At 36.9% G+C, this 27291-nt stretch overlaps 2 protein-coding genes across 3 annotated transcripts in view; both read right to left on the bottom strand.

Annotated features, from left to right (window-relative positions):
* Positions 1–27291, bottom strand: part of LOC131433646 (protein draper) — a 66823-nt gene that overhangs the window by 37520 nt on the left and 2012 nt on the right. The window lies entirely within an intron of this gene.
* LOC131434378 (solute carrier family 25 member 35-like) lies at positions 12324–13332 on the bottom strand. Its single transcript, XM_058601046.1, has 2 exons — positions 12621–13332; positions 12324–12550 (listed from the first exon to the last, which is right to left on the bottom strand). The coding sequence occupies exons 1-2, from the start codon at positions 13330–13332 to the stop codon at positions 12324–12326; spliced, it is 939 nt and encodes a 312-aa protein (XP_058457029.1).

Genomic DNA, 27291 nt, shown 5'->3' with positions numbered 1-27291 from the left:
TCGTGTGGATTAGATTTGTTATAGGTAGTCACAACTGTCATTGACATTCTATCAAATTGTCAGTTTGATATCTGAACATTTGTAAAAGTTACGCTCTATTAAGTACATCTGCGGTTGTGCGTGTCTTCGATTTTGTACAATTTTCAAAATGGAATTGAATTTGCAACAAGTTTGCATTAGATTTTGCGTTAAAAACGGTTGCAATGGTGCGACGACATTGCAACTGTTAGAAGAGTCTTTAGGCAACGATACTCTGAAGGAAACAGTCGTTTATCAGTGGCACGAACGTTTCAGAAGGGGCCGTGCGTCTTTGAATGATGATGAGAGAGGCGGTAGGCCATCGACATCGGAAAACGACGAAAGCATCAACAAAATCAAATAATGGATAATTGTAGACCGCAAATTGACTATTAGAGATATGGCAAAGAAGTTTTACATTGTTTTTGGATCCGTTGCAGACATTTAGGTTAGTGATTTGGGTTCAGATGTGTCGCAGAGGTAGCAAACAACTCGTAGCAATGCCGTCGTTATCCTTGAGCATTTGACTCAACGAATACCATTCTCCACATTTACCTACACGACGAACGATGGCGAAAGATTAGTTCTAGGCTCTAACGAATTTTACAAACTATAATGCTCGTTGTTCGGCTATATAACGTTCATGTACACTATAATCGATGGGATCCCATTGATGGAAGCCCAATCTACAAGATTATATACAATATGCTTAAGTTATATGCCAAAAACCAGAGTAATGAGCATTATTTTCCATATCTTTTTATAAAGCCGCTGTCGTACGATATGCCCTAAGCACATGTTGGACAACTCCTGTGAACGATAAAATTGGAACAGCAGGTTCAAAAGTTTGTACTTTCTTTCTTTCTTTTACCCTTTCATTCATTTTCGGTTTTCAGTGAAAATCGTATTCTATGCGATGTCGATATTCAACCGAAGGTTCGAAAATAGATAATAACAGCCAAAAAAAATCGCAATGATTTTTCCCTATTGGTGCTCGTATCTACTGCAGTTTTGGTTTTCAAAGAGTTCTGAATAAATGTGCGAGGATTTAATTTATCATATTTCAGAAATTTTTTGTTGTTAAACTGCACATATTTTAAAAATATTGAAATTCGACTGAATTCACCAACAGAGAAATATTTTGATTTCGTTTTATCGTAAGGAAACGAGTGACGTTGGCATTGATACTCTCTTTTGTTGAAGTGAAACACGAAAATGCTTCGTATCTCTTCGTTTGCTTTGAATGCGATCATTTACGAATGGAACAGCCAGCAAACGAAGATGTGGCTATTGGATTTGATTCTCTCATTTAATTTCTATTCTCTATAAAAAGGTAATAAAATTGAAGGAAAAAACTACTTTCGATCGGAACTCTGAAGACCCCCAGTGTTATATATCATTTAACTCAGTTTTAACGAGATCGGAAAATGTTTGTGTGTGGACTTTTCAATGCTTTTCCTTACAGCTTAATATTATCAGAGATGACTGAACCGGTTTTAACAACCTTAAACGCGTTTGAAAGCTACTATTTGGCAATCGATAAAGATCAAAGATCAAATGACAATCATCAAATCAATATATATTGGCATAAGTGACATAAACGACAAAGCTCATTACCGCTCAATTTGCTCGCATATGGATAATCCGATTTCAATAATTTTGGGCTAGTTCGAGAGTAATATTGTACGAGTAACGTCGGGTCGGGTAGTACTGGGGTTAAAGGTCACTAAAAACAGGCGGGTGGGTAATGTCATAGACACAACTGGAGGACGTGAATACCAACAAAACTAACACACTTCCGAATCGATAATCGTTCATATTAGTTGAATTTTGCATATTTTCGCTTCTAGAATTGTAACAGTGCATTTGAACTAAAGTATGACTGATGGACGAAAAACATATTCTGCCACACAGATAATGCTGAACAAATGAGAGTAAAAAACATGTTTTTATCCACCTAGTGGTGGTAATGAAGCTTTTCCCATATGATTGATTTTCGCCTGTGTATAACAGCAAAAACTCATAAAAATACTACAATTTAAAAAGAGCTTCGAAGATTTCTGTTGCATAATACTACTATATTGATATACTACATTTTCATTTTATTGGAAATGATCAGCAAAGTAGAGAAATTTACCAGCCAATTTAAGTAACATGAAAAAAATATTCTTGAAACTGACATTTTTACTCTAAGTGCCCTACCTCCGAAACAAGGTGTTGGATCCGAATGAGAATTCGGAATTTTCAGTTGAATCTAAGAAGGTGAAAATCGGATCAACCATCTCCGAGAAAAGTGAGTGACAATCTTTTCTGTTGCCAAATGTCTTAGATTTGGCATCTCGTCACTGCGCCAAAGATGTTTTGGAACGGAATCCGTTTTGCACCGAAAGAGGCGAATTCACCCAACTACTCAGAGTTGTGACCTATCGACATTTTATGTTATTAACTATTATAACTACATAACTAAATTCTTAGCGCTAACAATAAATTTTTAAGGAGATAGTGTTCGAGAAAACGATTTCCTGATAGCATCTCGTGTTAGATGACAGTCGAACTGACTTGAACAGCGATTAAACATTCGATACATACTGACAAATGAATGCGGAAGGAATGCGTTGAAAAGGATGAGCTCGAAGACAACGACGGCGAATATCAAAATCTAGCAAACATAGCAGCTCCAAACATTCAATTCGTGATTGGAAAAGATCAGCAAAGAAAACTGCATTGAACACATTTCTGCGAACGAACGGTAGATCGAGATCAATGAGCTTGCAACGATCTTGCCCAGTTAGCCAGTAAGCACTAATAACGGCATTACAATAGCCTTTTATGAGCACCAAAAATGCTTATAGGTCAATATCTGCAATCTGAAAGCTCATCTGTTGTAAATCCATCAGAATTCACTTTTCAGAATGCACACCAGCCATAAATAAGCGTCATCTATGAATAGCCGTATATAGTCGGCCTTAATGCAGTCTCAAGTGCGATTGAAAAGCCAATTAGCGATTTTTTTTTTTTTATTATTTTTATATTTTTTTTTTTAAATAACTATTCATTGGAATATGAGTTAAAATTAAATTATTAAGATTTAAATTGGGTGTTCAGCCACAAGTGGTGACTTTTCAGCCCTGTTATATATATATATGATTTGGTTATTACCATGAAGACATTATTTGCTTCCGCAATTCTGAGATTTTTGTGTAGGGAAAATTCTAAACCTACTTGTATTGTGTAATGGGAAAAAGGAACTTTTATACTAACTTACTAACTAATACAGAGAGCGAATCGATTCAATTGAAGATTGCATCGATTTTTGTCGGAATTTGCTTATAATATTATGTGACATTACATCTAATGGTTCTATATTTGTGAGTCTGTGTAACTCATTTGTACTAAACCAGGGAGGACGCTTCAGAATCATTTTCAGAATTTTATTCTGAATCCTTTGAAGCGTTTTCTTCCTGGTGGAACAACAGCTTGACCAAATTGGTACCGCATAAAGCATGGCTGGTCTGAAAATTTGTTTATAAATTAACAATTTGTTTTTTAGACAGAGCTTAGAATTTCTGTTTATAAGAGGATATAAACATTTAATATATTTATTACACTTTGCCTGGATTCCTTCAATGTGATCCTTGAAAGTGAGTTTTTTGTCATACGTTAAACCTAAGTATTTAGCTTGATCAGACCATGTCAATTCCAAGCCATTCAATTTAAGAATGTGATTATTGTTTGGTTTAAGAAAAGAAGCTCTTGGCTTGTGAGGAAAGATAATTAATTGCGTTTTTGCTGCATTTGGTTTAATTTTCCATTTTGACAGATAATCACTGAAAATATTTAAACTTCTTTGTAGGCGACTGCAGATCACTCTTAGATTTCTACCTGTGGCTAACAGACTTGTGTCGTCACAGAATAGCGATTTCTGACAACCAACGGGTAGATTTGGAAGATCAGAAGTGAAAATATTATACAAGATTGGAGCTACGCTCGAACCCTGCGGAACACCGGCTCGTACGGGTAGCAATTCAGATTTACAGTTCTGATAGCTAACCTGAAGAGTACGATCAGTTAAATAATTTTGAATCATTTTGATCAAATAAATAGGAAACTGGAAATCGGACATTTTTGCTATTAAACCTTTGTGCCAAACACTGTCGAATGCTTTTTCTATGTCTAGAAGAGCAACTCCAGTGGATAATCCAGAAGATTTATTTGATTTTAGCATGTTCGTTACTCTGACAAGTTGATGAGTAGTTGAATGTTCATGACGAAATCCAAACTGCTCTGGTAAAAAAATTGAATTCTCATTTATATGAGTCATCATTCTCAACAAGATAATTTTTTCAAAAAGTTTACTGATAGAAGAAAGTAAGCTAATTGGGCGATAACTTGATGTTTCTGCTGGGTTTTTATCAGGTTTTAGGATAGGAATTACTTTAGCGTTTTTCCATCTTTTTGGGAAGTAAGCTAATGAAAAACACTTGTTGAAAATTTTAACCAGGAGTCTCAAGGCAACATCGGGAAGATTTTTAATAAGAATATTAAAAATTCCATCATTACCAGGAGCCTTCATGTTTTTGAGTTTCCTAATAATTGATTTAATTTCATCAAAATTCGTCTCAATAATGTCATCGTGTGATAACACTTGGGTTGAAATATGATCATATTTCAGTGAGACTTCATTTTCAATAGGACTCACAACGTTTAAATTAAAATTGTGAACACTCTCGAACTGCTGAGCAAGTTTTTGAGCTTTTTCACCATTTGTAAGAAGTATTTGATTTCCTTCCTTGAGAGCAGGAATTGGTTTCTGAGGTTTCTTAAGAACCTTAGAAAGTTTCCAGAAAGGTTTAGAATATGGTTTAATTTGTTCAACTTCTTTAGCGAAATTTTCATTTCGCAAAAGAGTAAATCTATGTTTAATTTCTTTTTGTAAATCCTTAACTATGTTTTTCATAGCAGGATCACGAGAACGTTGATATTGTCGTCGACGAACATTCTTCAACCGAATGAGCAGTTGAAGATTGTCATCGATGATAGGAGAATTTAATTTAGTTTGAGCTTTGGGAACTGAAAGATTTCTAGCTTCGATAATATAATGATTCAAATTGTCAATTGCTGTGTCGATGTCCGCAGAATTTTCTAAAATAGTTTCATGATCCACATGATTTTCAATGTGAGATCTGTAATCCAACCAATTAGCTCTATGATAGTTGAAAATAGAACTAATTGGATTAATTATAGCTTCGTTGGAAAGTCTGAATGTTACTGGAAGATGGTCTGAGTCAAAGTCAGCATGAGTAATCGGTTCACTACAAATGTGACTTTGATCTGTTAGAACCAGATCAATTGTAGACGGGTTTTTCACGGAAGAGAAACAAGTAGGATTACTGGGATGAAGAACTGTGAAGTAACCAGCTGAGAGTTGATTATGAAGTATTTTACCATTACTGTTATTTTGCCTACAATTCCACTGGACATGCTTAGCATTTAAGTCCCCTATTACGAAAAATTTCGATCGATATCTTGTAAGTTTTTGCAAATCGCCTTTAAAGAAATTTAATTGTTCGCCGGTGCATTGGAATGGCAAATATGCTCCAGCGATGAAATAAATTCCATGAATGGTTTCAACTTCGATTCCCAAGCTTTCAATAACTTTAGTATTGAAAGAAGGTAAAATTCGATGTTTAATTTGCCGTTGGACAAAAATGGCAACTCCACCACCCATTCCAGTAAACCTGTCAAATCGATGAACCACATAATGTGGATTACTTTTCAATTTTACATTTGGTTTAAGAAAAGTTTCTGTCACAATGGCAATATGAATTTTGTGAACTTTGAGAAAATTATAAAATTCATCTTCACTCGATTTCAAAGATCGAGCATTCCAATTTAAAATATTCAAATAATTATTTAACATCACTGTTAAATTTTAAATTCATTATAATATTATTTGCAAATTTCCATCCGATTTGAAATGCTTCAAAAAGTGATGAAGTTGAATTCATTTGGATGATCATTTGAAAAAGTTGATCTTGTAGGTAGATCATTTTATTTTCAGTTATATCGCCTAAATCGACTTCATTTAAAGAAGCAAATGGCATTGAAGGAATATTGGTAGGTAGACTGCCATTAGAAGAATATGATTTGGCCGATCTACCTATTAATAAATTGTTTTGATTATTTATATTAGAAGAATTAAGAGACAGTTGTCTACCTGTTACCAAAGCGTAACTGTCATTAGAAGAAGATGATGGCAAGGTCGATCTACCTGTCAATAAATTGTTTTCGTTAGAAGACGAATCGGAAGGCGTACCTGTTTTTCGTTTTAAATTCGAAGAAATAAGTGCCTTAGAAGAATTAGGCGTGGTATTTGTAAGGTTTTTTTGATTTTCAGGATATGTTCTGTAAATTTTAGGTCGTTGATTTGACTTGTTGTCGAAGCGAACGAGCGTTTAAAATTTTTTCCCTGACAGGACATTTCAAATAATTGGATTTATGATTTCCATTGCAATTTGAACATGAAAATTTATCAGTGGTTTCATTCATTGGACAATCGTCTTTCGAATGCGATTTACCACAATTCAAACACCGTATATCCATATGACAATTTTTGGTTCCATGACCGAAGCCTTGGCAACGACGACATTGCGTTAAGTTTGCAATACGATTATGCCGTTTATAATGTTCCCAATGAATTTTAATGTGGGAAATGAAACGTACTTTTTCTAAAGTTTTCAAATTGTTTACATCACTTCGATTGAAGTGTATTAGGTAAAGTTCATGGGAAATTCCAGAGCGTGGTTTAGAAGTACCATTCGCTCTTTTTTTCATAAGTATTACTTGGGAAGGGGCAAAACCAAGCAATTCTTTTAGTTCATTTTTAATTTCATCAATACTTTGATCATTTGATAATCCTTTCAAGACAGTCTTGAAGGGTCTGTCTGATTTTATATCATATGAATAAAATTTATGAAGTTTCTCGGACAAATATCGAATAAGACGTTCGTAATATTCCAATCCATCCACCAAGACTCGACATTCTCCTCTTCGTCCGATTTGAAATGAGACTTTTACTTCCGGGAGAAAAGTAGAAAGCTCAGTACGGAATGCTTTGAAGTCGGAAATCATCACCGTCACTGGTGGCATAGATTGATGTTTCTTCCCAGAACGACAAGTGTCCATTTTGGGAATTTTTGAAGAATTTTCTTCTATGTCGCTACAATCGGATTCAGGAAGAATCTCGTAAATATTGTTAGACGGCATAGGATCAACGGAAGGGAAATCCGTCCGTTGTCTTTTATTTTTACATTCAGATTCTATAAGATCGTGAATGTTATTAGAAAAATGTTGAATAACGGATTGTGATTTATTCCGTATTGAATTATTTTTAGCCTTAGGCTTGTTGCCTTTCCGGTTGGACGCAGGCATTTTTGAAATTAATGAAATTTTAAATTAAATTAACTAGGCTAAATTAGTCTTCGATTAGACTCCTAGCTAGCCTTAAAAAAGGCTGATTAATTTCTTAGTCACTCTAATATCACTCTTTGTATCACTTAGTCACTCTAATATCACTCTTTGTATCACTTAGTTAGTGATTCAGGTAGCCTTGAAAAAGACTGAAGCCTTGAATCAATGAAACTCTAGGTAGCCAGAAAAAAAATTCCAGGAGCCAAGAGCTATACGCGTGCGGTGCGAACGACTGTTCAACACCGCCAATTAGCGATTATTTACTGTCATAATGCGGCATTAGTATGTGCTTATTGGTCACGGGGTGGTAACTAGGAAGATTTAGGGGGTCTCTCCATGGTAGTTGGCGAAGCGCGAAACGAATGAATCTATAATGAATTGCATCTATGCGTTGAATGTAGTTTTGATAGTAAGGTGACCAAACAACATCTGCATATTTTGGTGTAGAACGGACCAAAGCACAATATGTATAATGCTTTTAGGCAATATATGTTTTTGAAGTTTTTCGTCGTCTAAGAACGATTTGTAAGATCGTGTAGTCGAATTCAATCATAGAACGTTTGCGAGTGAATCAAATAACTGAACATTTTGAAGCATTAACGCTCATTCGGTTTACTCTATACCAGTTTATAAAAATATCCAGTTGTGACTGCAAGAATCTGGCGTCTTCAAAGGTTTTGCTAAGGTGGAATAGTTTGAAATCATCAACGTACGATAACTTCATGCATTTTAGCAAAATATTTAAATCGTCTAGGTAAAGTCGAAATATGAATGGTCCGTGATGACTACCTTAAGGAACACCGAAGCTCCTCAGTAAATGGAGACGTAATGCAGTCTCCTAATATCACTGACATGTCGCGATCAGTTAATATGAGCACAGCCAACTAAGAAAAGGTCCATTGAATCCAAGTCTATTCAATTTGGAAATTGTGAACCGATGGTTGATCTTGTCGAAAGTAGCAGAAAAATCAGTATATATAAAGCATCTACTTGCAATCGCGCTTGAAGGGATTTACAGTGGCGTCTCGTGACAAAATTTACGGGCTGTGCACTGATTATAATGCTATGTCCATTTAGTATCCAGAATAATAAAATCAGTTGTATCTCGGTAACGAATTGACATATGAATAAGATGAACACATCAAAACAAAGGTAATTCACTGCACTTTAAAGAAAAAATATCAATGCAAACTATTTCTCTTCGTTTCTAATGATATTTCGCACTTTCTTCTTGATTCCTCCTACTAAACTCGGCGCACTCCGGAGTCAACTCCCTTAGACACATTTGTTCTACATTTTGATCATCTAAGTCGCGTCCCTAGCCACTTTTTTATACTTTTGGTTAGCTTCCGCTTCATTATCGCACGAAATCTCTCGATGGACCGGAACTGCGGGCAGTTGAGTGGATTTATGTTGTAGTGGCAACTCGCCAAATCTTGCCAAAACTTCACGGGACCTTTATGGGGCTTTAGTGGAAAGCAGTGCGCGGTTTTGGAAGCATTTTTGACCAGGAAGCTGTCCGAAATACATTTTGACATTTGAGCACATCATACATAGCTGATTTAGCGATTTTTAACGTTTTTGCGATTTTTACTGCGAACCACGTTGGATTATCGAAATGGGTGTGCAGAATTTTTCTCTCCTCTCGGTTTCCATCTGGACTAAATTTATACCACAGAAAGTGGGTGTCTAGGTAAACAAATCGCTGTAAAAGAATTCTAGCAGCATTCACTTTCCGTGCCACTGCAACACTATAAGTGATTTCGGATTCTAACTTGACAGAACTTTATCATGCGTGACAGTTCGTTGTAAGTGAAAATAAAAGATTGAAGAGTGGATGGAATTGTTCACTTGTGTTTTTCAATTCAATAAAATAACAATATATTATTGGACGAGATATTCTTATTAAACTCATTTCGTATCATCGATACAATAGAAGAATCCGGCACTCTGCCCGTCGAGCAAATCCGTCAAAAATGTCATCAATAAAACCGTTTCGACGTTACATTTGAGACAGCCAAGGATGTTAGGTCAATTATTAAAAAATCTGTGTTCGAACCAAAAATCGGTCAGAGCAAAAAAAAGGTCCCACCTCATTTAAACGCTCTATACGACATTTTGTTTTCTCTAACAATTTAAAGACTTTTAGGGGCTCATTTTCAATCTATGATTGATTTCAGAAATCTATATCATTTTTATCTGTGCAGCATATTAAGAATCCGTGAAACACAGATTAATCTGTGAACCTGGCATCTCTGGAGACAGCAATTTGTTTTCAACTGCCATAAACATAAGCCACTGAAGCGTTTTTTAAAAGTGTGCATACAAGTTCTCACAGAGCCGAATGCGACAGAGAGCAACAAATCTCTGAGTAACTCCTTTTCTTCTTGGTATTGTGCACGGAAATGACATTAACATAGCGACAAGACATTTAAAATTTGCAAAGGGCAAAGTGCTCAAGTTTACAGCGACTACGACAATGCGACACGACAAGATCGTTTGACTGTCATTAACCGGCAAGCGCAAGCTGTTTACATTGTGGACAAAATGTCTCATAATTTTTCATTCGATACCATTCGACCTGATTTCATAGAATAAATAGAGAAACTAAACAATAATTAAATGCGGATGGGAATGCAGTTAACAGTGCACATAAGAGCGAGACTCTACTGGATTTAATTATAAATTAAGTGTATGATACGTGATTTGTAGTAATAGATTGTTTCGGCATGAAATCGTTCGTTGCCGTTCGCGACTAGCTGGACAGACTCCAATGAGAAGTGTTTGACCACAGCGGCTTCTTATTCACCAGTCCTGGCCCCATTCGACTATTACGTATTTGCTTCGTTGGACCACGCACTCATCGATTCGTTAGAAAACTTGCGAAAATGGCTCATCCAGTGGTTCAATGCCACTAAAAATAACTGTAACTGTTCCTTTGTTCCTTAACACATAAACTGAAAGGTCCCGGGTCTAGAACATAAATGGCGCTAGTTTAATTGCAGTCACCTTTTTTCAGTCAATACCAACCTTTAAAAGGCAGCTGTTAAAATTTCACGATATTCTATTTATTAGTTTGTGAGTTATTGTGCTAAGAGTGACGCTATTTTTGTTTGAATGAAAAACAATATCGTGTCTAATTTTACACTGCTTCTTGATGGGAAAAAATACCGTACAATCGAAGCAATGGCTTGAAAAGTGTTATGGAGACTCTCCATTTCATCAGAAAAAAACAACAAAACAATAGTTTACTGACTTTAAACTTGGTCGTAGACACCGTTCATGCAGAACGTCCAAATGAGGTTGTAACACCAGAAAACATGAAAAAATTCACAAAATCGTTTTGAATTATCGAAAATTGAAGTTTCGTGAGTTAGCTGAGAGCTCTGTTCAAAGTGGATGCCGCGTTTTCTCTGTTGACTAAAAACGAGAACGTGTTGATGATTCTGAGCAGTGTTTGACCATGTCTAAACGTAACAAACCGGATTTTTAATGTCGATATGTGACAATGGATGAAACATGGATTCGTCATTTCCCTCCGGAATCAAAACGATCGTCATCTGAGTGGGCAGAAGCTGGTGAACCTCGTCCAAGCGCCCGACAGCACAACAATCGGCTGGAAAGGTTAAGGCCTCGGTATTTTCGACTATTTTGAGAAAGGAAATACCATTAACAGTGAAGATTATATAGCGTTATTGAAGCGTTTGAAGACTGAAATTTCAAAGAAACGACTGCATATGGTAAAGAAATATATTTTGTTTCATCAAGACAACGCACTGTGTCACTTGCCAATCAAAACAATGGCAAAACTAGATGAATTTAACTTCGAATTGCTCCCACATCCACCGTATTCGCCAGATTTGGCTCCCAACGACTACTGGCTGTTCGCAGACCTGAAAAAAAAATGCTCGCCGGTAAGCAATTTCGCACGAATGAAGAGGTTTTCGCTGAAACTGAGGCCTATTTTATCGTTCTACAAAAGTGGTTAGACTAGTGCTGGAATGATTGCGTTGCTCTTGATGGAGATCTTGAATAAATGCTTGATAGACGAAAATAAAATACATTAGAGGAGTTGACAGTCTTCCATTACTGTTCAGACAGTGACAACGGCGACCGTTTGGATGCCAGGTGTTCATCAAACACCGTTCCTTCTCAGAGATGGGGTAAAATTTGTTTCTGACAAATGCATTTTTCCTCTGTTTTTATTTATCTCATATATGAATAGAATAAACAATGTGCGATGCAGCAGAGAAGAACAAAACTGCACCATAAATTGTTCGTAAATGAGTTTCCATGAAGTGATTGCCTCCTGCGAACGTGAAGCAGTAAGCAGAGATTCTCGCACTTTAGCACATTCCCCCACATCACACATACGTAAACTTGCGAATGGGACAAAATGAAAATCAGATTCGTAGCTAATGTTTTTTTCCCATCATTTTTCAATTGTGCATGCGGGTATAATTCAGTAATTTATGATGAGATTCGTTCTTCTTTGTCTCCGTCTGCGAGATGAAAGAATGATATGATAAAACCTATCACAACGCTAGCCAATGGAATGAGTACTACCTGGAAGAATGAAATAATGATGACATGACGCAAACAAAATCCCCCATTGTGTTCGCCGCAAAACATACTGAAATCGAATAAAAGCACGCAACGTTGTTCAATTGAATATTTTTTTAATGACATTTCCTAGCACCACGACAAACGTAGAACTGTCTCGGTAACAATTTTAATAAATATGATTGTTTACCCTTTAGTCATCTAGATAACAAAAGCTTATCGTTACACTTTTTTCAGATCTAAAACGTACTGAATCTGACATTCGATTATTCTTATCGTTCCACGACAGCAGCGATGGTTGGATCTCTTTTCGAATACGAATCATGCACATTTTTGAAGAACTCCCAAAAGGTCAAATTCAGCACGGTGTGGGGCGCGACGCGTATGTAGAGTGGCACAAATCCCTTGTACATCCCGTGAATGCCTTCGGCACGGTAAACTTTCACGAAACAATCGAAAATGTTTTCGTACAATAGTCCTCTTCCGGTTTCGGAAACACCTGAAACACAATTAGATTAGGAAACCATTGACCATCGTATTGCAGCAGGTACTTGTGATTTTACACATACCTTGATTTGTCATTCTGGTGGTAACAACGTCGCATGGCGACATCAGTACCGACGTGAAAAAACCCGCTACGGTACTGCTGGCCAAGGCTGTCAGCACCACGGAATCCCGGAACGTTTCGTACTTTGTTAAGAAATCTTTGCAGGTAGTAAAGGAAGCCATCTGGGTGGATGATCCTATGGCAACCCGTGCCAAATTGGCCGTGTATCCTCGGTACAATCCACGAACGCCACTCTGTCTGTACATGTTGACAAATGCTGCGATTGTGCCACTATGCCGATGCTGGAACTTTGCCGTGTAGCTACCGGAACTAACTGCCTGTAACTGTGTCTTAACGACGTAAACCGGACACGATACCGTGGCACTGATGACCCCGGCAAAACCTCCCCAAAACACCGACAGAAATGGTGACACAAATGCATTGTCACTTTTGGTCCACCCCAAATTGTCCACCGTTTGGAAGGTTCCCAACCGAACGCTGTTCATCGTGAATTGGTACAAAGCAGCGGCCGGTAGTCCTTTCTGAAGCCCTCGGAGTCCATCGGATTGTACGACCGAACGGATCGACTGCCACATTCCCTTGTAGGCTCGATTCGCAACGCTGCCTCTCGCTAGCAGTTCCCCCTCCAGCTGTTGACGTGTTTTAAGAACATCGAACGGATTGGTGAATAAAACGGCACAGCAGGACGAAAGGCCTCCCAGTAGGAACTCCATGGCCTCGAGGTGGGGTTGCGGTCAGACCAATGCCAATCGGCGAACTGTCGACGAATCAAGAATACGTTACCGCACTCGGTTATTCTGTTATCTTATCGGTCGATTTGCTAACGGGGCTAAGTTTGTTGTTAGTCGCAAGAGCATCTCCGGATACTCGTTGAACAGTTGATAAGTTCATTCATTCGGTTTCAGTTTTCAGCTCGGTTCATATGACGGATTGTGGTTTTCATATACTTTTGTGGTTTGTGACGGGTTTTATACTTTTCATACCGGTTGCAATAAAGTTAGCTTTGGCTTAATTTTTATTTACTTTTCATTCAATCATCCGTTTGTAGTTGACGACTATTAAATCTTCAAACGAAGCCCTTCGATTCTCATCAAGCTCTGTCAACCAATGCAAATGAATACATGACACTCTAAAGCGTGATTCACACGTTCCGTCAAAGGCAGTCCTATTATGGAGTTGCAACCGAGCGTTAACATGAGTTATTAGCCATTTACATACACGGACACAAACACAACGTCGACGGCGTGTAAATGCACTCATGAACAAAGTAAGTCCTGAACGGATGTTGACGTTCCAGAGACGTTGGAAGAAGAAAATGACATACCGTCAGAGTGTCAGCTTGATTAGTTTTTTTAGAGTGTCGTGCTTGATTCGTTTTAAATTACTGATACGATTAAAGTAACTGAGAAGTATCTGGGCTACTTTGCACACATCATAATACTATCAATATGCACTGTACTAAGTTTGTTTATCCCTTTATGGGCCACTCTGGCCGAGGGTGGAGATTCCATACCGGATAAACTAGGCTATGGTGTCCAAAAGAACACTAGTAACGAAAGAGGAAAACCAATGTTTGTCTTAGTCAATGAAACTTCGGAGAATTTCGTATTGTATCTGCTTCGGTCTTGGCCCAACTTTTTTATAAAGCATTTTATGTCTAAAGCGGTACAACGCAATCTAAGAGAGAGCTACATTTAACATGCAATCAAACTACTAACAGTTCGGCTGAAAAGTTCGTATCGTTTAATAGAAACACACATTTTTTTTGCCAAAATTCGTTTTTATTATTCAACATAATTGCCATCAGAGGCGATACAGCGATTATAGCGATCTTCCAACTTTTCGATACCATTTTTGAAGTACGATTTGTCCTTTGCCTCAAAATAGGCCTCAGTTTCAGCGATTACCTCTTCATTGTTTCTAAATTTTTTACCAGCGAGCATTCTCTTGAGATCTGAGAACAGGAAACAGTCACTGGGGGCCAAATCTGGAGAATACGGTGGATGAAGGAGCAATTCGAAGCCCAATTCGTTCAATTTTAGCATGGTTTTCATCGACTTGTAACACGGTGCATTGTCTTGATGAAACAAAACTTTTTTCTTCTTCAAATAAGGCCGTTTTTTTTAAATTTCGTCCTTCAAACGCTCTAATAACGCTAAATAATAGTCACTGTTGATGGTTTTTCCCTTTTCAAGGTAGTCGATGAAAATTATACCATGCGAATCCCAAAATACAGACGCCATAACCTTACCGGCCGATTGTTGAGTCTTTCCACGCTTTGGGTTCGGTTCATCGCGTGCAGTCCACTCAGCTGACTGTCGATTGGACTCCAGAGTGAAGTGATGGAGCCATGTTTCGTCCATTGTTATATATCGACGAAAAAAATCGGTTTTATTTCGATATAACAGCTCCAAACACTGCTCAGAATCATCAATTCGTTGATGTTTTTGATCGATTGTGAGCTCACGCGGCACCCATTTTGCACAAAGCTTTCTCATATCCAAATATTCGTTAATAATATGTCCAACACGTTCCTTTGATATCTTTAGGGTGTCAGCTATCTCGATCAACTTCACTTTACGGTCATTGGAAATCATTTTGTGGATTTTTTTCACGTTTTCATCGGTAACAGCCTCTTTTGGACGTCCACTGCGTTCATCGTCTTCGGTGCTCATATGACCAGTACGAAATTTTGCATACTATTAGATCCATGCTGCGAATCTACCTTATTATATTTCTCGTTGTTGTTACGAACTTTTTATTGATATGTTGGAAGAACTTAAGTTTCTGAATATCGCGGATACTTTTCATTATATTGGCAACCCTGATGATGTAGAAAATCGATCGGCCACACTGATTTTCGCAGGAGAGCAATTCCAGGAATGAGTAGACGAAAAGGTGACAAAATCAGAATCGACCTTCTCCGATTTGGATGAAACTTTCCAAATGGCTTCAGTATGGCAAACCATAACTTTTGAATCGATTGAGAGGTCAATCCGACTCACGACTGATTTTTAAAAAGGGCGTATGTATTTTTGCATTTCACAAAAATTGCCTTTTTCAAATCATTGTAACTCGGAAACCATTAATTGTACAATAATGGCGTTCAGGAAGAAGTTGTAGGGAATCGATTAGGCACTCTCAAAAAATATACACTGAAAAAAAATTAAGAATTATTCATGTACATGTAATAATTGTAGATATAGCAAGCAAATAAACAATTCATGGAAATATAAAAGATGGTGTTATAATTGAATATCCAAGTATCTCAAGAACAGCTACTTTTAGAAGAAAGGATATCATGAACAAATTTTACTTTTCTTTACGTTTCGTCTTAGACTCGTCAGTGCAGAGCAGTTCAAATTGAACTGCTTAGTGCAAACTTAAACAGTTCAATTTGACCCGCTAAGCGCACAAACATAGGATAACCCCTAAATGACTATACCTGAATCGGCCAGTATTAGTCGAAAAAGACGTTTTCGTTCGGCACGTCAGAAAAGACATGGCACTTCGGTGCCAATTGAGAAAGTGTTTTGGAAGTAGCATTAACTTTACGTCTGCTTAGCGGTTCAAATTGAACTGTTTAAGTTTGCACTAAGCAGTTCAATTTAACTGCTCTGCACTGACGAGTCTAAGACGAAACGTAAAGAAAAGTAAAAACGGTTATGTACCCAAAGCACAAACATAGGATAACCCCTAAATGATATGAACAAATTTGCCAAATGATTATCTTTCAACGAGAACTTGAAATTTCGAATATATCTGTAAATTGTTTTAGCTGTAACTTCTTCATTTTTCAAAAGGCACGGATGGGATAGCCATCAATCTGTAGGTTTTAATAAGAGCTTTAAAATAAAAATTATCAATTTAATATTTCAATGTATATCAATATTTTTTTCAGTGTATATTTTTTTTAGAGTTCTTCCTGGACGCCGTTTTTGTACAATGAACGGTTTCCGAATTACAACGAGACCCGTTCACTGTTTTAGCTGTAACTTCTTCAATAAGAGCTTTAATATAAAAATTATAAAAAAATATCGAAACTGATTTTTTTAAATTTAATTGTTTTGGTTCATTTTGAAATTGTTGAGAAAAAAAAATCAAGCATTTTTTTTAGTGTATATTTGTTTAGAGTGCCCAGTCGATTCTCTACAACTTCTTCCTGAACGCCATTTTTGTACAGTTAACGGTTTCCGAGTTACAACGATTTGAAAAAGCTTTTGAAGGCAACTATTTTGAATAAACTATCCTGAACCTCTTACTTACAACAAACATGTGTTTCCATTAAAAAGATCTTGCATTAATTATATCTAGTACATTTGGCTACATTACAAATTACTTTATTATACGTTTATGGTTTCCATTTTGTACAGTGTTTGCAATGTTCGAGTGGTATAGTTCAGTAACTTAACATTTACATTTTTTTGTTCTTATGTTCAGTCTTATATTAGCAGACTTTTTATTTAGTTTGGATAAAATGAAAACAATTAGGTTTGTTTGAGAATAGACTAGTGATATCCAAACTTTTGAGCTTAAATTTGTTGGTCGTCCACGAATTACATTAGGTCTTGTATTCGGTTTGTTAAACGAAGCACTAACACAGAGGACGTTCTGACTTTTCACAAATCGTGTGATTTTGATGTCCTAAGATTTTATAATTCGTTATAGGTAATAAAAATTAATACGTTTGGCTTCTTGTAGTAGTTGCATAGTAGATGAAGTGGCACCGGTCTCTAGTATAAACGTACATCAACTACTAATCTATCCTGTTTTTACTGGAGTAAGAAACTTGTATAGCTATGGTGAAATTATCATATTTCCGGCAGGGAAAACCTCTATATCGGTAAATTATGCTTTCGAAAGGACTAGTATGACATACAATCGTAAAATGCCACGTTTACCGTTTCCGCCACCCTAGTAGTAGTAGTACTAGACACAGGTCTATAGAAAAACTGGATTTAGTAAGCGTAAATCGAAGAACGATCTAAATCCAAGCCGCCTCACGAGCGGTACCCTATATCCAAACATCTTCTCTGTTCATTAGACAACAATCACTTATCTTCTCGCTCTATACCTATTTTCCGCTCAAGCGATAAGTAAGAGAGTATTTTTATAATCGCTTGTTACCTTCTCCACTGTGAATTGCATGAAACGTAGAGATCCAGTGTTATCTCGAAAAGAAAAAAATTGACTCTAGGACTGAGATTTCTCAAAATTCCCAGTCGATTTAAAAAAGTATTTTTTTTTCGAAATAACACCAGATCTCACGTTTCGTGCAATGCGACGTTTTTGATTTCGTAAATGTCAAAAAAAGTTCAAGTAGATTTAAAAGCACTGACACTAAATTTAGATGTTTCATGCAATTCTAAAACATTTGGCATCAACAAACATTTTTGATTTCAGAAATTTCACATGAACCTGAAGGCTAGCTTCTTGATGATTTTTTTTACGGTGCACAATTGTGACATTTGAACATCTTAACAAGCTGAATCGAGTGGTGTGTGACACTCGACCATGCGGTAGCCTTTGTGTATAGGAAATGCACAACACTAAAACAAAAAATAATCGAGTCCAGCTTTGAAACAGTCACATAGAACCTCTCAAAACAACAAGCAAGCAAACAAATTATCCAAATCTACTGAACACAACACAATCTCTCGTATGTGAATTCGTTTCATTGATTAAAAAGTAAAGCGAATGCAACACAAAGAAGAAGATTTTCAAAAGTTGATAAAGAAATTCATTCCCACTGATGAAAGCGGCAATAAGTGTTGGCTTTTGGAAAAGAATTGTAGAGCCAGACGAACCGTGATTTAATCTTAACTTCAACGAAACCCACATGCTATTTTGGTTCGCTCCGACCCGCATCTGCACGATGTTGCACACGCTAATAATCGTTGATTCAGAATGTGCCAGCATAGAAGATTGTAATTAATAATGATTGCTGTATGCGCAGCACTCCGAATGGTACACAAAAATCCTGCATACCAAAAAAAAAATTCAGTATTATAATTCCTCATTCCATAATTGTTTCAATGAAATTACGAACGTTTCTAGGAATGTTTGTTTTAGATACCAAATCCTCTTAAAACAATTAAAAAACAATACATCTGTGTTTTGAGCCTAAGTTTGTGAAAATTGGTTTGGGTGTCACTGAGAACATGAAGTGAGTTTCGTTTTAGAGATCTTGACCACTACTTTCGGTATTTCCGGAACCAGGAACTTGGAATCGACATACCGGAAATCAACTCACAAAACACGCACAACAGAAGAGTTATTTGGCAAGTTCAAAGGAATTTATTCGTTTTCACGTTGCCAGGTATACGAAAATTCACAAGGAAACTGATTTTTTCATTTATCACCCTGTAATTCCGGAACCGGAAGTCGGATCTTGAATTCTATGAGATCCTAAGGTGACCTAATATTTCTTTCTATTTGATAGAGCTGTAGCGTTTAGGAAGGGTTCATGTCATTTGGAAACATCTGGATAATTTTTCGCAATGGCTAGATGCCAAATCCTCGAAAGAGAAAAACGAAAATGGGAAAATAAAGTGAGTTTCGTTTTAGAGTTTTTGACCACTACTTTGGTATTTCCGGAACCGGGAACTTAGAATTGACATATCGGAAATAAACTAACAAAACACGCACACCAGAAGAGTTATATGGCAAGTTCAAAGGACTTTATTCGTTCTTACGTTGCCAAGTATACGAAAATACTCTTGAAACTGATTTTTTAAATATGTTTTTCATTTATCACCCTGTAATTTTGGAACCGAAAGTCTTATCAAGATAATATTCAATTGCATTCTATGAGATTGTGAAAGCTTTCAATTGAATTTAAGTTTGTTAAACTCGGTTTAGCCATTTCTGAGAAAATTAGGAGCATATTTTTAAAACTATTTGTGCATATCACCCTGTAATTCCGGAACCGCAAGTCGGATTCGGATAAAACTCAATAGCGTTCTATGGGAAAGTAAGATCTTTCATATGAATCAAAGCTTGTAAAATCGATTCTACTATCTCTGAGAAAATGACACTCGGCCTTCTGGGCCTCGGTTCAAATGTCGGATTTCACAGTGACTGCATTTTCTCTCTATAGGAGAAAGACAAAAACTAAAATTGTTACGTGCTCTAATAATTATGAATAATCTACAAATTGCTTTAAATTAAAACGAATCCCATTAATGTATCAGAACTGATGAAAGTTGAGTGGCGAAACAGTAACTATTTTATAGTGAAATTATATGAAATTCATTTTATTTAAAAGGGATTTTGTTAATTCCACTAATCGCCAAGAAAAAGTATTTTTTGAGTCTACAAATGATTCCATTGTAATACGAATCCGATGTTGAAATTTCGCTATGAAGCTATCGAAACTAGCTGCTTGTATCTGCGTATAACTTATGGGATATAAAAGTAAGTTTTCCCCAAAAGTTAACTGTTAAAACTGGTTACATGTTTCTTATCCAAAGGATTGTCCATCGGGAACTGACTGAAGTGAATCGTATTCCGTTTAAGGCTTCCTGAATCGATGGAAACAAATAGTAAACGGTTAGTGCCAAGTCTAAACTTTAAAGCGGGTGCAGGTTTCCCGTGCACTATAATCTAAATCGATTTTTACCAAGGCCGCACCGTGAGGCCGTGTGTTGTCGTGATGAAAAATTACGGATTCGCGTTCGGTCACATTTTTTCTGTCCAATGTTTGTTTTTAAACACGCACAGTTCTAATTGAGTTCATAACAATGGATCTATAATTACTAGACCCTCTACGAAGCGGTTCCTAGTGTACCACATTCTTGTGATCGAATGCAGAGTATGGCAATTCATTATAAAATCACGTTTTGTTAACAGTAAAAATACGATGCAAAAACGTGTTATACCTACATATATGGATCCCAATTTTCAACCTTTTGGCTGAAGCTCAATTATTTTAGGCTTTCAGTGTCACGACAAAATGATACAACAAGCTCTGGCACGAATCCCCAGGTAATAAAACTTACAATTTCTGTAAACGGACAAGAGGCTTTCCGATAGGACTCTTCCTGTGGTAGTCGTTTAGTCTCAAGCAAGTTAGTATCAATCAATGAACCGACGACGAATCACAGATTATTACGTTATCTTATCGGAACATTTGTTGACGGGACTAGGTTTGTTGTGTCTCAGGAACTCTCTTGAGAGTGAAGTGGTTGCTATCAGAGAATGTCATTGATTGTTCTGACGGAAATAAAGTTGTTATGTTTTTTTTTTTCTAGTGAAAAGGAAGGCGTGCCTGAATGATTCAAGAAAACAGTCCAAAAAAGATGTTGTATCTAACAATAGCAACAATGACTGCATCACTATATTTACGTATGAGCGTACGCAAAGAAGATAGAAAAGTTAACGAACTTCTGTGGGATAAAATTCTAATTCTCCTGTGCCGTTCGTTCTTAGCTCAGCACAGTTGTATGGAATTTCTATTCTTTGCTCTATTCGAACCTGTTACCATTGTAGGTCAAGGAAAGCAAGGGACTGGTTTTGACGAATTAACTTCTTTCTCCTTTTTGATGGGCGGCTGTAAACGAAGTTCGATTGAAACCGACTGCAACTGGGAACAGTTTTCATCATTGAAAAGACTAATCGTTTGAATGATATTTTATTCTGAATGTGGAAGCAATAATTTAGAATTTGATTTGATGTGTTTTCAAATCATGCTATAACTGGTTTTCAACAAGGATTTGTAGAATCATAAACGAAAGCTCTGGTCATAATTTTATTGTTGGATGTAGGGAACAAAATTGCTTTCATCCGCCACCGTTCTCCAGTGACCATGGAAGTTAATGAGAATTATACCAAAGAGTGATCACTTTAGAGATTCTCATTCATGAAACAAGCATTCAAAAAATTCAAAACCGATTTTCACGAACTCAAATTCGAGTGAAAGGTCGTATGGTCTCATAACCTGCTGTTGAATTTCATTTGGATCCGATTTTCGGTGCCGAAGTTACTGGGTAATATGTAAAATTTAGGAAAAAAATGTGCATTCAATTTTCTCGGAAACAGCTTAACGGATTTTCACAAAACTAAGATTCAAATGAAAGGAATTATAATTCTTCAAAAGTTTCTTGAACATTTCATCTGGATTCGACTTCCGGTTTCGGAACTGAAGAGCGATAAGTGGAAAGTTTTCAATATCATCCTATGGGTGAGTGATAATTTTTTGATTGTGAATATCTCTTGTTTTATTTAACATGGTTTTTTGTTCAGTTTTATCAACATACAGGGTCCGGCACTCGAAGTGTAACCAATTAAAAAGGCCATAAATTCAGTTTGGAAAATTACTTTTACTTAATTCAAAGTACAAAATGTGTAAAAATAATACAAAATTCAGAATCAATTCACTTTTGCTCGATATGACCACCTTTTGCCTTGACTTGATGACTTGAGATAGCGAAGGAGTTGCTTCGTTTGGCCGAATGTGACTTGCAGGTATTTTGGCCCACTCGCGGACAATAACTTTTTTCAGCGCCTCGAGACTGGTGTATCTTTTAGTTCGGACTTTGCTCTCCAAAATGGCCCAAAGAGAATAATCCATTGGATTCCCATCTGGTGAATTCGAGAGCCATTGTGTGGACGTGATGAAGTTCGGAACGTTGTTTTTCAGCCATTCTTGGTTCACTCGAGCTTTGTGAGACGGTGCCGAGTCCTGCTGAAACGTCCATGGTCTGCCACCGAAATGTTTGTCTGCCCACGGTTTCAAAGCAACCTCCAGAATACTTTCCCGATAATATGTCGCATTTACCTTGACGCCAGGTTCGATGAAAACGATTGGAGAGCGCCCATCTGCGGTTACAGCGGCCCAAACCATTATCTGTTGCGGGTGCTGCCTCCTGGTGGCCAATCGATGACTCAAATTCTCGTATGAACGGTCGGTCAAGTAAACCCTATCGTTTTGAGAGTTTACGAATTGCTCAATTGGAAAAATTTTCTCGTCAGAAAATACAATGTTCGGAAATTGACCGCTTTCGGCCAAACGAAGCAACTCCTTCGCTCTCTCAAGTCATCAAGTCAAGGCAAAAGGTGGTCATATCGAGCAAAAGTGAATTGATTCTGAATTTTGTATTATTTTTACACATTTTGTACTTTGAATTAAGTAAAAGTAATTTTCCAAACTGAATTTATGGCCTTTTTAATTGGTTACACTTCGAGTGCCGGACCCTGTAGTTTTTTGTCCACGTCTTCGGAGATATGATCAGCAATGTGTGGAGAATTTTCAGTAGTATTAAATAATCACGAACAAACCGGAATTAAAGTAATGTGTAAAAATTTGATTTCTAGTCTGCGTATTTGACCCGTTCAGCACAAACCAGAATCCAGGTTAAGAATGCAATTCATAGAGTTCAGTTCTGAAATTCAGGTTCAGAATCCAAGACCAGATTTTCTATTTCCATTCCAGTTCTTCGTTCCGAATCAAACAACAGAATCGAGATCCAGAATTCTAGAACTGAAACCGAAGTCTCGAACTTGATTCAGAGCCCGGATTTTGAAACCAAAATCTAGAACTGAGATCAGCAACTTGATTCTAGACCTGGACTGTCGAGCTAAATTTTGAAAACAAATTCTGGAACCTTGATTCTGGGTGTTGAAACTGAATTCTGGAACTAAAATTGAGATTCACACCAGGACTCAGTTATAAAATGTCTGTCCGGAATTCATATTCAAGATTCAGTTTCAGAATTTTGAAACTGAGTTCTGAACCTAAAGTTCTGGAACTTCAGACCGAAATCAAGAACCTCAATTCATTTATATTTCCAGAATCCAGTTCTAAAATGGTTTGGTTCGAAAGTTCAGTTCTACAATTCTAGAAGTGTTACTGAAATAAGGAACTAGATTCTGAAGCTTTTTTTACGTTTTGTCTTAGACTCGTCAGTGCAGAGCAGTTAAAATTTAATTGCTTAGTGCAAACTTAAATAGTTCCACTGGAACCACTAATCCGACGTAAAGTTAATGCTATTTGCAAAACATTTTTTTAATTGACACCGAAGTACCTAACGAAATTCGTGGATTCTGATGGTTTTTTTTCAATAAAATTCCTGGTCTGGATTCTAGAACTGCATTTCGGAGCTGAATTCTGGATCCGAAATTGAAATTTTGAATTCTAAACCGGAATTCTGTAAGTGTAATTTAGCTGTAAACCAGATCCTGGTCTCGAATACAGTTTCATAACACAGGTCCAGTGATCAGTTCAACAATTCAGATTTAAGTTCAAGAATGCAGCCTCACAATTCAGTTCCCAAGTTCATATTCAGAATTCATTTCCCGAATCTAACATTAAAATGGAGAATTCAGGCCTCAAATTCAGTTCTAGCATTCGGCTCTAGAATTTGGTTCCAGAATCCCATTAAAGAAACTGAACTGTTTCTTTCATTCCTATTCACGCCATCCGGTTATGTCTTTGACATTACCCACCCGCCTTTTTCACAAACAGATTAAAACCCCCTAAAACTGAATGAAACATTCTTCTAGTTCTTGCGGAACTCGTTAGTTCGTATGTATATAGACTTAATTCGACGCTACTGGACATCCGGTTCCTGTTCCGGAAGCACCGAAAGTAGAAGAGATAAACTTCAAATAACAGAACTCACTTCGATTTCTCAGCGATACTTGAACCGATTTTCACAAATCTCTAATTAAATTAAAGCTCACATTGTCTCCAAAACATCTACAAAATTTCATCCGGATCCGACTTCCTGTTCCGCAATTCCAGGGCGATGAGTGTCAAAACTTTCCAACCGTCATCTAAAGTGACGATACAAAACCGGTACGTGCTGGTACGGGCGAAGAAAACACAACACGCCTTTCCGAATAAAGCACACAGAAGGGCCGAGTGTCATATACCGTTCGAAATTAGTTCCTCAGATAAAGTGTGACCGAGTTTCACAAACTTAGGTCTGATAATTCCATACTAAACTTTAGAATTTAATCCGGATACGACTTTCGGTAACGGAATTACAGTGTGAAAACTCTAAACTGGGCTCGAAACTATTCCAATCGTTAGTCATTGTTAGTAGACAGCCTATCAAATCCACTCCGGTGATCCTGGTTTCCAATTTCCGATTCTCCAAAATAGAACGCAGTATATTTTCTCAGGGATGGATTGACAGACTTTCACAAAATTAGGTTCAAAAAGAAGGTCTTATGGTACCATATTTCTTGCATAAATTTGTTTATTAACCTATTATTTTTGTATTACATCAACGTTTTACAAAACCCAACTTGTTTTGAACCTTTGGCCTTTCAATTTTGTTGTTCATACGATTCGTTATTAATAATAGGTGTTTAAGTTACTCTTGTTTTACATACTAATGTTTAATTATAATATTTATTTTAATTATTTATAAAATATCTACCTACTTATAACTATCCCTAACCAAATACGTACAAATTTTGAATTATTTGTATTACAGAGATTGAGCACCTCTCTTCAAATTTCGTGCAGTATTGTTCAAATTTTTGTTCTAGTATATTCAGGGAGGCCATCTCATGTACTTCACTAGTCCTTATCGAAGGGGGTAGATTCAGAATCATTTTTAAGATATATCTTACTTTGAATGCGTTGAAGCCTAAGTTTGTGTGTTCGCCCCGCCAAACAGGGACTGCCAAACAGTATTAAATTGCGGGGTAGATGATTTGTTTATAGACAGCCCTCTGATTCTTCAGGCACAGTTTAGACGTTCTACAAATCAGCGGATACTAAGACCTAATGAGTATGCTGCATTTTTGAACGATTTTGTCAACATGTGACCTGAATATCAGATGTCTGTCAAAGGTGAGTCCTAGATAGATAACTTTGTCGGACCATTGGATGACCTCATCACCGAATTCTCATTCGGCATTCGTCTGATGGAACAAGTTCTGGAGATCTTGAACGTGGAAACAGGATGACCTGAGTTTCAGTTAGAGCATCCAGACCTGTCTGTAACAGATCGGCTGAAAAGTTCGTATCGTTTCTATGAGAGGGCGCCACTAGAATTAAATCCATACCATTTTCAGTTAGTACCAACCTTCCAAAGATACGTGTATAAATTTGACAGCTGTCTGATTATTAGTTTGTGAGATATTGCATTTTGAGTGAAGCTACTTTTGTTATTGTGAAAATAAATGAAAAAAAGAAATTTCGTGTGTTGATGAAACACTTCTTTTTGATGAAAAAAAGTGCCGCCGATACCAAAAAATGGCTTGATGAGTGTTATCCAGACTCTGCACCGGGCGAAGCAACAATTCGTAAGTGGTTTGCAAAATTTCGTACTGGTCATATGAGCACCGAAGACGACGAACGCAGTGGACGTCCAAAAGAGGCTGTTACCGATGAAAACGTGAAAAAAACCCACAAAATGATTTTCAATGACCGTAAAGTGAAGTTGATCGAGATAGCTAAAGATATCAAAGGAACGTGTTGGACATATTATTCACGAATATTTGGATATGAGAAAGCTTTGTGCAAAATGGGTGCCGCGTGAGCTCACAATCGATCAAAAACAACAACGAATTGAATTGCTGAAATTGAACGAATTGGGCTTCGAATTGCTCCCTCATTCACCGCATTCTCCAGATTTGGCCCCCAGTGACTTTTTCCCGTTCTCAGACCTCAAGAGAATGCTCGCTGGTAAAAAATTTAGAAGCAATGAAGAGGTAATCGCTGAAACTGAGGCCTATTTTGAGGCAAAGGACAAATCGTACTACAAAAATGGTATCGAAAAGTTGGAAGATCGCTATAATCGCTGTATCGCCTCTGGCAATTATGTTGAATAATAAAAACGAATTTTGGCAAAAAAATGTGTGTTTCTATTAAACGATACGAACTTTTCAGCCGAATGTTAGTTTATTCTGCATAGCATTAATGACACGACCTTTGTAAAGAATGGCAGTATCATCAGCAAATTGTGACAGAACACCACAACCAGGAAGAGGTGGGATGTCTGATGTAAAAATGTTGTATAGGATGGGACCTAGGATACTTTCAGAGTTCCATATAAAATTCCTGAGTTTTATCTGAATCCGACTATCGGTTCCGGAGCTACTGTGATAGGCATTGAAACAGGGGTGGAAATGAACAATTTTTTGATTCACAGTGAATTAAAATAGTCAGTATTATCTTTTCATATCACATGTTTATTGCAGAAATTTTAATGAATTTTGAGAAGATAAATTTAGGTTTTGCTTAGAATTTAAAAAGGTTTTCAGTTTCATTTCCAATAAATTAAAACATAATCGCAAATCTAGTTTTGTGACCCAATTTTTTAATTCACGTTGTTCGGTTTTTTGATTCACAATCGGAAATCTTGACTCACATTTTCATGCGCAAAATGGGCTTATTTCCACCTCTGCATTGAAAAAACGGTAAAATATTTTTTAATTCGGTTCCAAACCGTTCCAATTTGTAGGTTATATTTGTTGTTTGCCATTCCCATCCTCGGAATCCGGTTTCGGAAGTATTGAAAATGGTGGTCAAAGACTGAGAAAAAGAATCTCGCTGACTTTTCTTCAAGATGACCAAACCGGTTTTCACAAACTTTTCGAGGGAAAAGTCTTACAGTTAAATACGGAATTCCTGAACTGGTTGTGGATACTAGTTCCGGTTCCGGAACTACAGGGTAAACAGGTTTTTTAGATTCTACTCGATTATGTTGGAACAA

Source organism: Malaya genurostris, chromosome 3 (assembly GCF_030247185.1).
Source record: "Malaya genurostris strain Urasoe2022 chromosome 3, Malgen_1.1, whole genome shotgun sequence".
Classification (NCBI taxonomy): Eukaryota; Metazoa; Arthropoda; class Insecta; order Diptera; family Culicidae; genus Malaya; species Malaya genurostris.
The sequence above is the reverse complement of the archived record's forward strand: the minus strand, read 5'-3'. Positions and strand labels throughout refer to the sequence as shown.

Coding starts and splice junctions, on each gene's coding strand:
- LOC131434378 (XM_058601046.1), bottom strand. CDS start 13,332: ATGGAGTTCCTACTGGGAGGCCTTTCGTCCTGCTGTGCCGTTTTATTC. Junction 12,551..12,620: donor CACCAGAATGACAAATCAAG/GTATGTGTAAAA, acceptor ATTGTGTTTCAG/GTGTTTCCGAAACCGGAAGA.